The 15,469-nt window shown below is 51.2% G+C and overlaps 1 protein-coding gene across 2 annotated transcripts in view; it reads left to right on the top strand.

Moving 5' to 3' along the window:
- Positions 1-14,694, top strand: part of TOM1L2 (target of myb1-like 2 (chicken)) — a 53,902-nt gene extending 39,208 nt beyond the window's left edge. The window contains exons 11-14 of one of the 2 annotated variants that reach the window (XM_010150101.1): positions 2,533-2,621; positions 10,109-10,168; positions 12,667-12,703; positions 13,262-13,410. In XM_010150101.1, coding sequence (XP_010148403.1) covers positions 2,533-2,621; positions 10,109-10,168; positions 12,667-12,703; positions 13,262-13,410 — 335 coding nt within the window. Of the gene's footprint in view, positions 1-2,532; positions 2,622-10,108; positions 10,169-12,666; positions 12,704-13,261 lie in introns of both variants that reach the window. The other variant, XM_010150099.1, reaches the window with a different exon arrangement.
- Positions 14,695-15,469: the final 775 nt, after the last annotated feature.

Genomic DNA, 15,469 nt, shown 5'->3' on the forward strand with positions numbered 1-15,469 from the left:
CCGGAAGCGTGTTGGAGAGAGCGAGCTTGGCCAGCTTTACCTGCATACCTGGGTGAAAGCAGCAGTGAAAACCCCTTTCCACCACCCTGCTGTTTAAAACGGTCCTGCTCTTTCGTACTCGAGCCCTGTGTAAGTTTTTAGATGACGGAGCAAGTTCAGAGCCTTTTCCACTAGGGAGCATGGCAGAGCCAGTGCAGCACGCACACGCCTCCCTCCAGAATTGCCTCCCCATGTCTGATCCCGCCCTGGTTCTTTCACGAGTTGAGATGGGAGTGCTGAGGACAGCTGGCATGCCTGGCAGCTTGTGCTCTGAGCCAGGGAGAATTTGGGTTGGGAGCCAGCTGGGGTCAGATCACAGCTGCCTGCCTGCCTGGGCCGTAGTTCAGTGGCAGCAGGCCTTCTGCAATGATTTCTTACGGAGCATCCCCCCGCCCCACAAATCTATCTGCTTGTCCCTGTCCTCCTGCAGAAAGGGTAATTTATAACCCATGTCAGCCCTGTGACCAGTTTGAAGCTCAGCCCCACAAAAAACTCACGCCAGCAGTACAGAGGGAAAAGGGCAAAGCATGTGGAGGCAGGAAAGTGTATTAAGTGGGGGGAGAGAGAAATTCCTGAAGCCGGCGTGACGACTCAAGCTCCCAGTATCACTGGGAGTTATTAGCGGGACCTGGGAAAGGATTTGAGATTCTGCTCTTTGTTCCTTGCTAACCAAACCAGAGGGGTTTGCCTTTAGCTACCGGTCAAGGGGGCTGCATTCCCCCGATGGCCATGGGGTCACGTCCTTCTTTATTAACGCTTTTGTTCTCCGCCGGTTCTGCTCGAGGCGCCGATGCGACGTGTCGTTCACACCAGCGGATCTGCTGCGCTGCCCCGAGTGGCGTCAGTTCAAAGGGCTGTGTCGAAGCTAATCTGACGGTCAAAGTTTTTTGGGGCAAACGCTTTATGGGTTGTGGAACTTTGGGCTCTGAGACGTTGTAGAGACTTTCAGCCTCTTTTCAAAGGTCCTAATGACTGTCTCGTGTAATCAGGCTGGGTTGTTTTGAAACGCAGTCTCTCGGTAGTGGGTATAAACACTACTTTTTCTCAAGTGTTGTGAGGCTTGTGGGTGTCTCTTCTTAAAGGAAATAAAAATTAAACTCTCCTTAAGCTACCAGCCCCAGCATGTGTAGCAGAAAAACCTGGCAGTGCTCAGTAAACGAAAGACACACGTTCATTTGGGTAGAGAGCTAATTTAAGAACAGCTCTAGGGAGGAGCCAAAAGCTTCTCAACACATTCTTCACACACGTCTTGTTCCAGCACAGTTGTCCAGTGGTAAAATTGAGCACATCCGACGTTTCTAATGTAGTCATTCTCAGAAGGGTCTGTAGAGAGATGGCTGATCACGTGGCATTAGCTGTCTTTTAATATGATTTAGCAGCTGGAAACAAGACGAGCTAAAAATACACTGGTTTCTTAATATTGCTTTTCCATGTTGGGAATTACTTTTGTTGCCACAGAGCTGTGGCGTGATCACAACTGGGAGGAGAGGTGTCCAAGAAACAATTCTCTAGTGTTACACACAGTAGATGAAGTTGGAGCAATTTCCCCTTTTTTTTTTTTTTTTCCTCAGCACAAGCACTGAAATGAGACATAAAAGATTGCAGCTGATTCTCTGTTTTCTGTGGTAACGGGGACAGGAGAGGTATCTCACATAGCCGGGTGTCCAGATGGAGGTACCTAAACCCACCAGTGGCTCTCTCCCAAGCTAGCCCAGTTCTTCCAGGGCCGGTGTCCTGGAACCGCTGCGCTCTGCCGATCCCAAGTCATCCCTCCAGAGCTCAGGATGCCTCTGCACCCTGGCCCTGGCTCAGGGATGAGATGCTGAAGGACAAGAAGCCATCTTAAGGTTCCTTGTGCTGCTGTGCCACACAGCCTGCTCGGAGGAGCTGGGTGCATCAGCGGTCCTGTCATCCTCCTCTGCCGCTCCTCGAGAGGGGCACGTGGAAAAAGTGCCAGAACACTGCAGCAAACTGCCGTTCCCTCCCCTCCCGCCCAACGCCACCGCGAGGGCTGTCGTAGGGTTAGAGTCTGGGGCAGAGCCTGTCTGCTGAGATCGAGGAGGTGAGTGGGGTGTGCTGCAACGCCCAGCTTCATACCCAGGGGAAACTCTGCAGTGTGCAATACCCTGTTTCCCGTCAAGTCTGACCGATTTTACTGGGTCGTGTAGCCTACGCATTTTCTTCTTCTAAGAAGATGACAAACATCAGCCTCACTACTAGCCAGTGATTTATTTTCTTATTATTTTCATGGGGTTTTTTTGATATCAGCATGGAGGAAGCGCTAAAATCCCGTGAACTTGTCTGTAGGAAGTGCAGAGGTCGGGGTGAGGTCTGTCCCTCCACGGACGGAGCTGACAGGCAGCAGAGGGGGAGGCAGCTGCTGCCAGAAGCTCCCATAGGCAACTCTGTGTGTGCGTGTGTACGTGCGTGTGAAGTTTTTAACTTGCTGCTGTTATGTTTATCACGGGTTGTTGCTGTGGTTTCTCTCTTTATGGACCTTTCTGTTCTCAATACAGAGGAGAGGTAAAGGTGGGAACTCAGACATGGAGCCCATAGACAAGTGGCTAATTACACAAGGAATGGTGAGGACTTCACCAGTGAAGCAATTCCTACTGCCCACCCCGGTCCCTTTTCCTAGAATAACCATCCTCCATTCACCTCTCGTCCTGCCCTACTGAACCACTTGAAATCGGACAGTACAAGGAGCTTATTTCCCACCTACGTCGTTACCTGGGGTCAAGGGAAAGATTTGCACGCATTTCTGGTTTATATAGCACAAAGGCCTGTAAGCAACTGAATCATTTGTAGGATCCCACATCGCCTTCGGAAGAGGCCTGGGGATCCAGATGGTTCCTTATACTGTCTTGATTTATTTATGCAGTATCCACTTTTCGAGGGATAAACACAAGTCTCATGGATCTTGGTCATAAAGAGGACACTTCCTAAGTGTCTTTAAAGCAGCCTTTCCTGGTAGTGCCTAACTTCATGGTCTGGAATAAACATATGGAAGTTGTAAGGCTTACTCCTAACGGAGTAACGGAGTGATAGTTCTTTACAAAAGGGAGTGGGAGAACTTCAACCCAGATTAACATCTTCCACCCCACTGGCATTAGGATTCAGACTCCGAAAGGTGCTATAGTGTTTCTGGCTTTAAGGATTTAATGCCCCTCTCTGGTGAGGCCAGCGTTCTGCTAAAATCAGCCTTCTGAAGATCACTGAGCCTGTGTCCGTTTTGACCTTGTTTGAAATTGTTCTGCGTCAACGTGCTTGTAGTGAGAAGCTCAAAAGCCTGCTTTAAGCGCAGAAGTCAGCAGTAGGTAAAAAACAGCCTCGGCTATGCCTGAAAGCCAAGTTTAAGACCAATTTTGTATTTTTGGATGACGTAATCCATCCCTTTAGTGTTTGGGATTAGTCAAATCTCAATCACAATAATGCGACCTAACTCCTTCTGAGCCGGTCCTGACCGCAGCGGGGTTCAGACGGGTGCAGCGCAGAATTCCCGTTGGGCTAGCGTGCGGGGCTGGGCATCGGGAGACCCACGGAGCTGGAATGCCTCACTCTGGGGACAGCCCTGAATGTCCCAGGCGAGGCTGCCCGGTGCTTAGACAGAGAAACAACCCCGAGAGTTCAAGGTAGAGAAAATCCAGAGTGTGTGATATCCAAGTACACCGACTCTGTGAAGCACTTTGTGTTTGTTCTTCTAGATTTAGGGCTAATCCAGATTATTTTTGAGGGCCAGTGTGTGGCTTTGTCCGAAGTTTGCGTGGCTGGTGATCGGATATATACGGCTGTATCTGCCTGCCGCGCACGCACCCAAGGGCCGCTCTGTTGCTAGCACCCGTGGGCAAGCCCAGCTCTAGGGACCCTTCCTGCGGAGCCTGAACGTCGTTCCGGTGCTCGTCAGAGACCCACAGCTCATAACACGAGAGCGAAAAGCCGCAAGGCGAGCAGCGTTTGCTTTGCCTCTGATACTCCTGACTGGTTCGCAGAGGCTCTTGCTGTTCGGCGGCCCTGTGGCACCCAGAGATATACTGTGCCACTGTTGGATGTTCATCCATAATGAATAATCCAGTGATGAGTTAGTTCCTCTGCTTTGCCTTTCCACTGTTTACAAGAGCAGGGAAGCGTGAAATCGGCACCCCTGCTGTTCACACCGCTCGCACCACTGCTTTATTAAAAAACCAAAGACAATGTTCCTTCCTTGGCTTGTGGTTATTCAGCCTGGAAAAAGGATACTGCAGCATTCATGGAGGCATACGGCTCTGGGGAGGGATGGGGGTCTTGCTGTCCAGCCAGTCGCTGCTCTTACAAGCCTGTCACCTTGTTTGTATGCTAAATACGAGAGAGAAATGCGTAAAATAAACCCAAACTAATAATTAACTCCGTTTCTCTCTTAACTGGCCGTAGTTGTTAACTGTATTTATTAATATGACTTCGTAGCATTTGCAGTACCAGTGGAATAACTCGATTCCCAGCTATGAACTTGACGTGCGTGTTCTCTGGTAGCTGTTAGTACTTCTGAGATGAGAGGGAACAGAGGGGTGAGCTGACATTGCTGTTTCCTGTGCCTGTACAACACTCAGACCACCGAAACGATGTTTTCCCGCTGCCAGCGCAGCATTCCCATCCCTCACGACCTGACGTCCTTTCCAAACTGCGGTACGTTTAAGCTTAGGGTCTTCCCACTCCAGTTCTGTGAATCCCGGTTCACCAACACAGCTTTGGAGAGGGAGGCTCATTCAGGGCTCCCTGCACACTCTCCCAGTGTATTTGGCAGCGTTGTTTCTGTTCCAGCTTCATCTCCAGCTCCGTTCTGCTGGCAGGGTGATGCCAGGACCACAGGGACACAAAGCACACCTTCATCCGTTCCAGCTGTGCCTACAGAACTAACGCTGACAAAATGATGGCGGCAGAACCATTCCTGGTTCAGACGTGACGTAGGGATGTTAGCTGAGCCGCTCCGGTTCCAGGTCTGTGTGCCGCGTAGGATGTGGGATTTTGCACGTTAGGCCCTGCCGGTGTCACACGGGGTCAGTCTCAGCAGCTCTTGGGCACAGATTTAGCCTAAAGCCACCACGGTTTAGTGCAGGTGATTCCAGTTCCCTTCTCGGGGCTTGGGCAGCTGTTGATTTGCATGAATATATTTGTATGCCCATTTGTTAGAATCTGTCACCCCACTCCCATGCCAAACGGGTATTTGTTATGGAAGTGAGCAGAGGGTGTTGCTTAAGCCACCACGTCAGGGCAGATGTTATTTGGGGCAGTGGCAGGGGAGGAATGACACTGAACCAGAATGCTGTGCACAGCGTTGCATCCTGACCACCGTGCCTGGCTGAGAGGAGATTCCTCTCCCTAGTAAAGATACCTGAGCGAAGATGAACTGACACCTGCGCTGAGATGTTGTTAGTAACGAGGTGGGACGCCGCGGTGCGTGCCTTCGAGCGAGAGATAAGGTCTGAGATGTGGAAGTGTCTTGGGTAACGTGAGACTGGTGAAATACGTCGCCTTCTTGGAGACCAGGGCGGACAAATGAGCAACGGGCATGTGAAGATCTCATTTCTTCCGTGTCGTAGGACCCCCCTTTCGAAGGCAAGCGGGGTGCTCCCTTCTGCAGGTCGCGCTTCGGCGCCAGCCCAGCCGTGGCGCTTTACGGAGCGCTCGGCGAGGACGGTGTGATACCCCGGGAGAAGGAAGGCACGTGCTGTCTGGCCATGCCCGTCAGATCCAGGCTGGCACAGGCACGACAGGCTGTGTTGGGAACGCGCTGCGCCTGAGCCCTTGCCTTCCCCATCCACGCGATGCGTAAACACAGCTACAAGGAAAGCAGCTAACTAAGTCCTTCCATGTAAAGTCAAACGCGTTCTAATATTGAGGCCAGGCAGCTATTTCAAGATCACAACGGCTTTAAATAGATGGTAAGACTAGTAGTGAGCTGGAGTAGAGTGGTAGTGTGCGTCTTAGCGCTCTAGTTCTGCTGCCGTAGGGATGGCAGACCTTCCTTTGCTCTTCCTAAACTAACAGCGGGGGGGTGAGTAGCAACTAACCGAGTATTGGTGTCAGCTTTGTTCAACACCTAGAGAGAACTGGAATTAACTAAGCTACTACAAGACTGTAGTCTAGCAACAATTAGCATGAACCTTGTTAAATGCTTTAAGAACACTAATGAGCTCACCTAGAGACCTGAATTGTCATCTCATACCTGCTTCTTTTCCAGTGGGATCATTTTTAATAGAAATAAAATGTGATGATAATAACCTCGAACTGTCTTTTTAAGGGTAGAATATTGGATTTTATGACTTCTGAGGAAATATATTGGCAATACTCTTTGACTCTTAATTGCTAGTAAGAACACCAACACAATCGAACTTAGAGAAGTATGAACTTGAACTCCAGGTTCCTGTGGGTTGTGTGGGATTGAACGCTTGCATTTGTTCTCCCAGCCCTCCTTTTCCATTTCCCTTCCAGGACTGTTGGGACAATCCCATCTGTAGGATTTTCCAAAGCCTAAATAGAAAAGGAATTTGAACAACGAGCCCAACTTTTAATTAAAGCCAGTTACGTAAAAGCACCCAAAAACTATTTTGTGACTGAATTCCCATTTTACTTGGAGTTGCAGACTTTTAAAAAAAGAAATTACAGTGTCGTTACAAGACCAGCTCTCACAGCAGCACGGACTCTGGGGAGGCATCTCGCCAAGACAGAGCGCTTCACTGGGCCGTGTGCGTTTGCATAATCAAAGTATTAACAAAACGTTCTGGAGCCATTTCCATGTAGTCTGAGGCTGCCACTGCTGCTTGTTCCTAGAAACTGTTGTCTTTTTTTTAATGTGTAAACTTGCTAATTTAGTTTTACATGGCTTCTGTTGTCTTGGAGGGGATTAGTTTTAACAAAACTCCCCTCCACATTTTTCAATTTAGGGCTTCTGGAACTTGCCAAATGCACAACTGGCTGGCAAAAAGCGGGCTGTGTGGTCAGTTTTAAATGAGATATAAGCGGTACGACGTCACAATCACAGTATTTTAAAACTTCTGGTTAACTCTTGAGAGTTTTCCCCACCCTCTTCATTCTTGAACAAATGAAACCTGGTACATTTAACCCATGTTTGATGGGGAAAATGGGGCTCAGAGTCTGAGGGAAGCAAACTGGAAGTTTAAGCATGGAAGGAGCAATGGGTGCAAAGCCTTGGCTCTGCCGTCAGCGTGCTGGGAGATGGGGGAAGCTATTTAAAAGGTCAGTGCTGAATAGCAAATGGCTGACATGCTCAAATGTTTATCTTCCAGCTCGCTCTGCTTCTTGTATGTGACCTGCGAGAAGTGTTCTGCCGCTTCCAAGGTCCGTGGGTGTTACATGAAGTAGGTCTGTCTGGGAGCAGAATTCCTTTGTTTTCTTCCTTCTTCTTCCCTTTATTTTTTGAAATCTCACAAAACACAGCAGCACGGACTCCTGCACTGCTGAGCTGTTCTTTGAGGACTCCTGCAAACTCGAGATCCCACAGCTTCTCAGGAATCTGTTACTTGCTCAGCCACCTGATGTGTTTTCAGGATAACCAAGATTTGAACTGCTCTTCCTCCTGATACAGGGGCCACAGTACCACCACGCTTTTTAGGACATCTATTCTTCTTTTATTCCCATAAAAGTGGAAAAAACTGCTATTTTCCTCCTCTCCGTACAGATTTCCTTATCCTGAAAGAAACAGAAGTACCTTTCTGAGCTGTAAACTAGCCAACAGCTCTGAAGGCTACGCCTTCCCTAGCGTTACCTGCTGCGTGCAGCGTTAAGCAACACGGGAGACGGCACTGAAACTTCTGCGGTAGGTTTTCGGTTGCTGTAGGCTGAAGAAATTCATGGCTTTGTATCTCCGAAGCCAGCAATTTCCAAAGCTGTTAAACTAACAAGCCAGGTCTACAAGATGCGACTTGTCCTTGGGAAGGAGCATGTTGGAAGGTGCCTACGGAGCCCTCCTCTCGTTAGTGGCTGTCTGGGCCAGCTCGCAGCAGCTTGGCACGCTGCGTTAGTGTCGTACGCGCGTGATTCAGCTCTCCGTTGCAAATTACGGAGGGGCAGTTGTGCTAAATCTGGCCCATTGTAAAGGAAACTGCAGGAACTTATTTTTTGTGGAGGATCTACATTTATTAGCTGAAATCAAAATGATAACTTGTAGTGACAGGACAAGTGGTAACAGATTTAAACACAAAGAGAGAGATTGAGATTGGACATCAAGAGAAATTCTTCCCGCAGAGGGTGGGGAGCACTGGGACAGGTTGCCCAGAGAAGCTGTGGATGCCCCATCCCTGGAAGTGTCCAAGGCCAGGCTGGATGAGGCTGGGAGCAACCCGGTCTAGTGGAAGGTGTCCCTGCCCATGGCAGGGGGTGGGACTGCATGGCCTTTAAGGTCCCTTCCAACCCAATCCAGTCTGTGATTCCATGATTCTGTGAACTTGCACCTCTGACCCTTCTTGGATCCATGACATGCACTTTGTCCAGCAGCCTGCAGAGTCGGAGCCAAGCCATCTTCTCAGCGCCTCTCTTGGTGGGAGGTGCTTTGGATTGGCCCTGGCTTTCCAGTCCTTTGACACAACTCACCCACCTTAGCAGTCCTCACCTCCAGCAAGGCCTTAGCTGACCTCTCAGTGCAAAGGGCCGCTTGACAAGAAGTCAGAACTCTGGAGGAGCGCTGCGGAAGAGCATCAGCCTGTGCTGTGCCTTGAATTCTGTCATCCTCTGCTAGAAGTCTGGAGAAAGCTGCATCTCCCAGCGAATTCATCTGCAGAGCCTCTGTCGGGTCTTCTTCCCGTGAGAGGTTTCAAGCTGTGGTGTCCCCTGATGCCTTTTCTCCCGAGGAGAGCCTCTCCAGCACTGCGAGGTCTCTTCTCGGCCAGCCCCGCTTGGCTGCCTCACTCTGGCCCGGGACCTGCGTGTCTGACTTTGCTTTCCAAGTGTTTTTTCAGGTTGTCCTTACAAGATCTATTGTGGTGTTTTCCTGTTTACTTCTGCAGCCCTCTGTTGTATTTAGGCAGTGGAGTTGTTAGGAAATTCTACACTGACACGCAGTAATTTCCCTTCGCCGACCCCGTTGCCTGTAGCCTCTGTGAAATAGCTGTGCTCCGGCTCTCGGCGCGCTGCCTGTCGCAGTCTCGCAGCGTAAAGCGAGCGGGTTTGTCACGGGAGGGGAGGGAAACCTGCCCTGCCTTTCCGTTCAACCATCCCTGGAGGCCCCACGAGCGGGCTAGGTGAGCTCGCTGCAGCACCCATCGCCGGTGCTGGAGCCGAGAGGAGTGTGTGCCGCGCTCTCCGCTGCCCACCCAGGAGCTGCTGCCCCATCCTCCTCCTCACCTTCCCCTTGGAGACTCCACGCTTGGCACTGGCACACGCTGGGTCCTGCTGCCTCTGCTGTGAGAGGGTCACCTTTGGCAGAGGGTTGGGGCTGGGGAAGCTGGGACAGTTTGGCTTTCAGCCGGTGTGCCGAGGCTTGCCAAGGCTCGGTGGTGTGGTGGGAGGCGGATCTGGAAGGAAGCAGGACTGTGTACCCTGGGCTCTGGCTGCCTCCGCCTGCAAGGAAGCTCAAATTGTTTTCATAGGAGTGTTGCCTGAAGACTTTGAGCCCCTCTTCTTGCTAACCCTTCACTGTGGCTAATACCCATTTAAAAAAATACCAGAGGGGTAAATGTACCATTTTGAAACCTGACTGATATCCAGTATTCTACCCTTAAAAGCTTTCCACGATCAAGATTAGAATCATCAGTCCGTCTTGATGGTTTTAATATGTGGTCGAGAACTTACCCGTCACGCTGGCATTGAGTCACATCATTCCCCATAATCTTTCTCTTGGGTTTTCTTTTTTAGCCTTGTTGTTCATAACCTCCTTTCCAAGTGTTTCTTTATTTGAAATGCCATTTATATTTTGTTGCTTTTTTTTTTTTAATGTTTTCCAGCACATCTCACATCTTTGTTTTTGTTTTTTGTTTTTTTTTTTAATCTTCTTTCTGGCGTTTTCCATCGCTCTGTGGCCATGATTGTGGATGTGTTTTGGTTTTTGCCTGCCTTGCTGTTCTCTCGCTGCACTCCCTAGATCCCTGTTGCACAGTCCTCTGTCATGGATGACATTGAGGAGTGGCTCAGTACCGACTTGGTGAGACTCTTTATATTTTCATTTTTCACACGGGCACTAGCACTCGTACGGGTAACTTTCGATGTGTTGCTGAGTTACTGGTACTTCTCCTCCCGGGAGGCAGGGAAACTTCCAAATCACGCAGCTTGTTTCCCTCCGGAGGGGATATCTAAGCAGGAGGGTCGTGTTCAGCAATTCAGCCATAACGGGTTTTTTCCAAGTGATTTTATTTTCACTTCTCCATGCTGACATCACAGAATAGCACGCATTCCAGAAATCCTGTTTCTGGTCCCCGACAGGAAAGCGTTTGAAGGTGTGCTGAGTTTTTCCTGTGCTCTCCACCGGACTAAAAGCACATGTTTAAGGCTGCATGGGCTTTGACAGGACCTAAGGCCATGCTAATGTTGAGCCATGCTTTTAGGAGATGCTGGATGAGGGCTTAGATTCCTTTCAAACTGAGATGTCTTTCTTAAATTGGCAGTCTTGGCATGTTTCATAATAGCAGTAATAAAAATTTATAACAGTCGCTCTTCGATGTTTATAACTTTCAGTTTCTCCTAAATGATTATTGTCTGGTAATTATTAAACAAACAAACAAAAGACAGAGCTAAAAGTAGCTTTGACTTCATTCTGGAGTTTGTTTTGCTGTACCAGTACACACTGGGTTTAAGCCGTGGTACAGCTAGTACGCATTTATTCCGGTGCCTTTTTTTTAGCGGAAGCATCTGACTCAAATTAACCAAGTGCTTTTTGGGGATGGGTGGCGGGTTGCGTGTCAGACTGTTCTTTTAAACGTGGGTTTAGTGGAATGAACTGTTTCCTTGTGGTCACCATATCCCTAAGGATCATCTCCTTCCATTACTTCTTACGACTTCAGATACTGTCCCTCGACATCTCCTTACTCCTTAAGGTCTCCCCCAGCCCCTTGCTCAGCTCCTAGCTGGGAGCTGCGGGGTTCAGGCTCTGCTCCCCGGCTCCGGCAGCAGCGCTGCGGGCACGCTCCAGCACGTCAGCCCCCGACTCCGGCACCGGCAGAGCCGGCTGTACTCAAAGGGTGAAAATGCTCCTGCTCTCCAAAGCCGCCTGAAGCGCTTAAACACACTCTGGGTTTCGGTGTTGGAGCGTGGCAGGCTGACTGGCTGTCTCTGAAATGCCACTGGTTTTCAGCTGCAGGTAGTTTTTTCAGGCAGTCGTCTTCAAATTTAATTACAAACTGGCCTCATTTTGGTAAAGAAATAGAGTAAATGTAGCGTGTCCACTCTGCTTAAACAATAAACTTCTGCCTCTACCATTTAAATTCATTTAGCAGGAGAGAAGATCGAATGGCGAGATACCGAGGTAGCTCTGTAGTCTGTCACCCCTAGACAGTCCTGCTCAGAAGGAGCAAAGCAGAGAAGCGCCGTGTAGATGCCCGAACGAGCCTGGGGTTCGCACGCGCTGCGGCCGTGGCTGTACCTGCTTCCCTTCTCCCGGGTCCCCATCCTCTCCGGACATGGGTGCAGCATAGAGATCCCCGCGGAGAAAGTCTGGACTGGATTTTTGGGTTTTACCCTGGGGTCTCCTCCCTCCTCTTTTTCTTTTTGCTAATGGTTCATTTCAGATCTCTGCTTCCCAGCTGAGGAAGTTCCAGATTAGGTTAGCTAATCGTTGTTTTTGGGGTACAGTGGAGCAACCAGTACCTCTGCACGTGAAGCCATGGCTGCTGCGTGTCCCTTCGGAAACCCCGGCACAGTAGATGGTGGATGCTGGGTACTTTCCTCTTTCAAAGTGCGTTCAGCAGCAGGTTTCCGAGTAGCGTTTCTCATCCATTTTTAACATCCCGCTAGATTGACAAGGATGCCACATCCTTGAACTTTAATGTCCTTAGTAAGGAGCTGTTGGAAACTGGCACGTTGAAACGCAGACAGCTGGCTGAAAAGCCCCAACCCCAGGCATCCCAGCCCGTGTACCTCGTGGACAGACACCAACTGCCCAGCAGTATCCTTCATCCAGCCCACCCCAGTCTTCGTACAGCACGGACACCAGGAAAGCTGCTAGATTTTTGTGCGAAATCTAACGTGAACTCCCACAGGAGAAACGTTGGCCCCAAACTTTCCTGCAGCGAGTGTCCTCTGTCACCTAAAAGCGCATTTTATTTGGAGATGCGACACAAACCGCAGCCCCAACTATTTTCAAGGGCTGTGTGACAAAAGCTGGCATCCTGCACGGGGTCTGTGTGACACGCACAGCTCCGGTTTTGACCAGGCCTACTGTCTGAAGTGGACACAGCAGTGGCATGACATTCAGGTCCAACGGGGAAAGCTTAGCTGCCCAGCAGCCGCCTCCAGCGCTCGTGCTCTTGCTGCAGCGCGCCGAAGTGTCAGTCGCCCTTGGCCTCCCGACGTGGGAGCCGTGCGGTTTCCCCGGGTCGCCCTGCTCAAACGGTGTGTGGAAACGAGCCGTGTGAAAGGTGTGTAGGGGATAATAGTGACGGTGAAGCTCTGCCTGTGCATTCACACGCCTTTTTGTTCCAATTGCAGAAAGGAGAAGAGCTGGAGGAGGGAGTGACCAGTGAAGGTAAGCAGAGATGCCTGTGGCTGTGAGCTGTTCCCAGGTTAGAGTGCAGACGGAATTATCTGCTTTGATCCCTGCTGAGATGCTGACTTCTCCCAGCCTGATGTTCCCCAGCAAATGCTTCTGCACTCGGAAAGGTGGGAGGAGAGCATTTCAGAGCAAGAAGTTCATATTTATGGTGTGAGGAGCCCTCCTGGATGTGCTTTCCTACCATCTTCCTTGGCTCTGCACTGTGTTTATGCCGGCAGGAATGTGTCCCCAAGCTGCTCAGTCCTTTGGAATGATGTTTCCCTGTTTCTGCCACAGTGGGTGGCATAGCATGGGTTTGATTCCCTCCGCTGCCTGAGCTAGGGTGTCCCAAAGGGTGTCTGTACCCGTCCCTGAGGAGGTCGGGCTGTAAAAATATGTGTGCCAGCAAACACAGCCCAGCAAGGTGCCAGAATTTCTGGATGCCAGGTGCTGGAATTTCAGACCCTGCTGACCCCTATCCCCAGGACTCAAGGTCCAGCCCCAGTTCTTACCCGTCTTCCTTCTTTTTTTTTTTTTTTTTCCTTCTTGCAGAATTTGACAAATTCTTAGAAGAGCGAGCCAAAGCGGCGGAGATGGTTCCCAATCTGCCATCGCCTCCCCTGGAAGCCCCCACCCCTCCAACAAATCCTTCCAGCAGGAAAAAGCAGGAGCGCTCGGAGGATGCCCTCTTTGCACTGTGAAGGTTGCCCTTAGCCGCCCTCCCACCCCCGTGCTCCGCGGGCGAACGTCGCTGTACGGCCACTTTGTCCTTCGCTAACGATGGCCCCCTCCACTCCCTCCCTCCCCCGTTCCATAGATTGCTTCTCCTTCCCCCCTCCTCCCTCCCCAAACAACCCACGACCTGACTCTTTCTATTTAAGTCCAACACTATTTCTGCCAGACCACGATTCTCCAGCACCCGCTTAATCCCCTCCTTCCCATCCCAGCCGCACACAACCGGCTCTGGAGGCTGAAAACCCCTTTAGAACGCGTGAGTACGTCACACCGTGTCGAAACAAAAGCCCGGAGGGGGGAGAGCAGCCTTGCCCTTCAATTTCTGTCGGGATCATCCTCTTCTGTAGGCAGGTCCTGCCAAGTCGACTGCTCTGTCGATCAGCATGTCATTGACTGAGCTGGAATGTTCAGGAGGAGCGTGTCTTTATTTTTAGATAAAATGTTAATGTATTGGCTTTCGTGTCGGATTCGGCAGCAAGGAACAACTGTTCCCCCTTCAACATGTGCTTCGCAAGTTAAAAATCCTTTACTCTCCCACTCACACATCTCCCGGTACCATATGGTGGTCGCTTTTTCCCCGCTCCGTGCGCCGCTTCGTAGTCTGAATCTCACAGGGTGTTTTCTTCCTTGTGTTTTATCCGGGCTTGCTCTGATTCCATTGGCCGTGTCCAGTAGCTCTGGCAGTCGACGAGCAGGAGAAACGCTGAGCTAAGCGGACGCCGTGACGTTAGCGCGTGCAGCATTTTGCTCTTTGGGAGAGCATTCTCACGTGGGGCTTTGGTTTTTTTTTCCCTAGTGTGTTTTGCCTTTGGGAATAGCTAGGTTATTTTTTCCTTACCTTGGATTCCTTCTTCGGTGACTGTAGAGCTCCGCAGTTGTCTCCGCCGTTGTACGTAACATCCCTGCGGATGGATGGGACTTGCTGGTGGCCTGGCTGTGAGCTGAGCTTCCTGGCTTCCCTGCCGTGCCTGGTGGGATGGACGTGCCCGTTCTCGGGGGTAGCTGTGAGAAAAAAGAGGCAAACCTCACAGAGGCCTGTAGGAAAATGCCGAGGGAGGTGGTTATGTGGAGGGATTAGCCGTGCTGGCCTGTGCTGTAGGTGAGACTCCTTGTTTCCTTCTCAGTTTGGGCATGAGAAAGTGCTGGATGACCGTGGCCGTGTGGTTTGTAATTTTTGGAGTGTCCTTTAGATACCTCTGCCCCTTGATTAACTCCGAGCTCTGATGGTGCTGCGCTCTCCCTCCCGTCTGTGCAAACAAGCCTATCCCCTCGCTTGCCAGAGATCCGGCCGAGAGTGCTGCTCCTCCCGGAGCTGCCGGAAGGGATTCCAGCATGTGTGCCTGGCTCGCTGGGCCGACAAGCAGAGCGGGAGCAGGCAAGGCGGGGCGGGGGCGGGCAGCCCCAGCCAGCGCTGCATCCCCCAGCATGTCCCTTGGTAGGGAGCCAGCGGTGCAAGATGGCAGGATCAAAGAGAGCGCTGAAGGCAGCGTGGCAGGGAGAATCTCCCGTCCTGGCAGAGAGGCAATCTCTCAGATGAACGCCCGTGCAGGCAGCAGCGCTCCAGCCCCTCTTCCTCGGGGCGTTCCTTGTCTTAGGCAACCGGCCGCTTTGTTCTGCCGTGGCACGCCTGAGCTTCCCGGGATGCTGGTGTGCGTCGCGCTCTCTCACGAGGTGTAGGGGTGCTAGGCCGAGAAGCGGCGCGATAAACAGCCGACGCGAAGGGGGTAGAAGCTTTTATCTGAGCGTAGCTATTTCAGCGCGTAGCGTACTCTCCGGGGTATGCCACGCTTTGGTGGGTTGTGACACGTAAAACCTCGGACCACATGGCCCGACTGCAGCGCTCATGGTCACATTAATCGTCGGAGGGAAGCGTCGTTTGGTGCAGGATTTCCAGGCCATCCCAGGTCAGGTGTCCCTCTGTGCTGTCCCTGCTCATCCTCTGTCCTGCCCTGCCTGCATCCTCTTCCAGGATCCCTCCGTAGCCGGGCTCGGGCAGGGCTGCCCTGCCACCCCCCCGGCGCTGAC

Source organism: Eurypyga helias, unplaced genomic scaffold, assembly GCF_000690775.1.
Source record: "Eurypyga helias isolate BGI_N326 unplaced genomic scaffold, ASM69077v1 scaffold6844, whole genome shotgun sequence".
Taxonomy (NCBI): Eukaryota; Metazoa; Chordata; class Aves; order Eurypygiformes; family Eurypygidae; genus Eurypyga; species Eurypyga helias.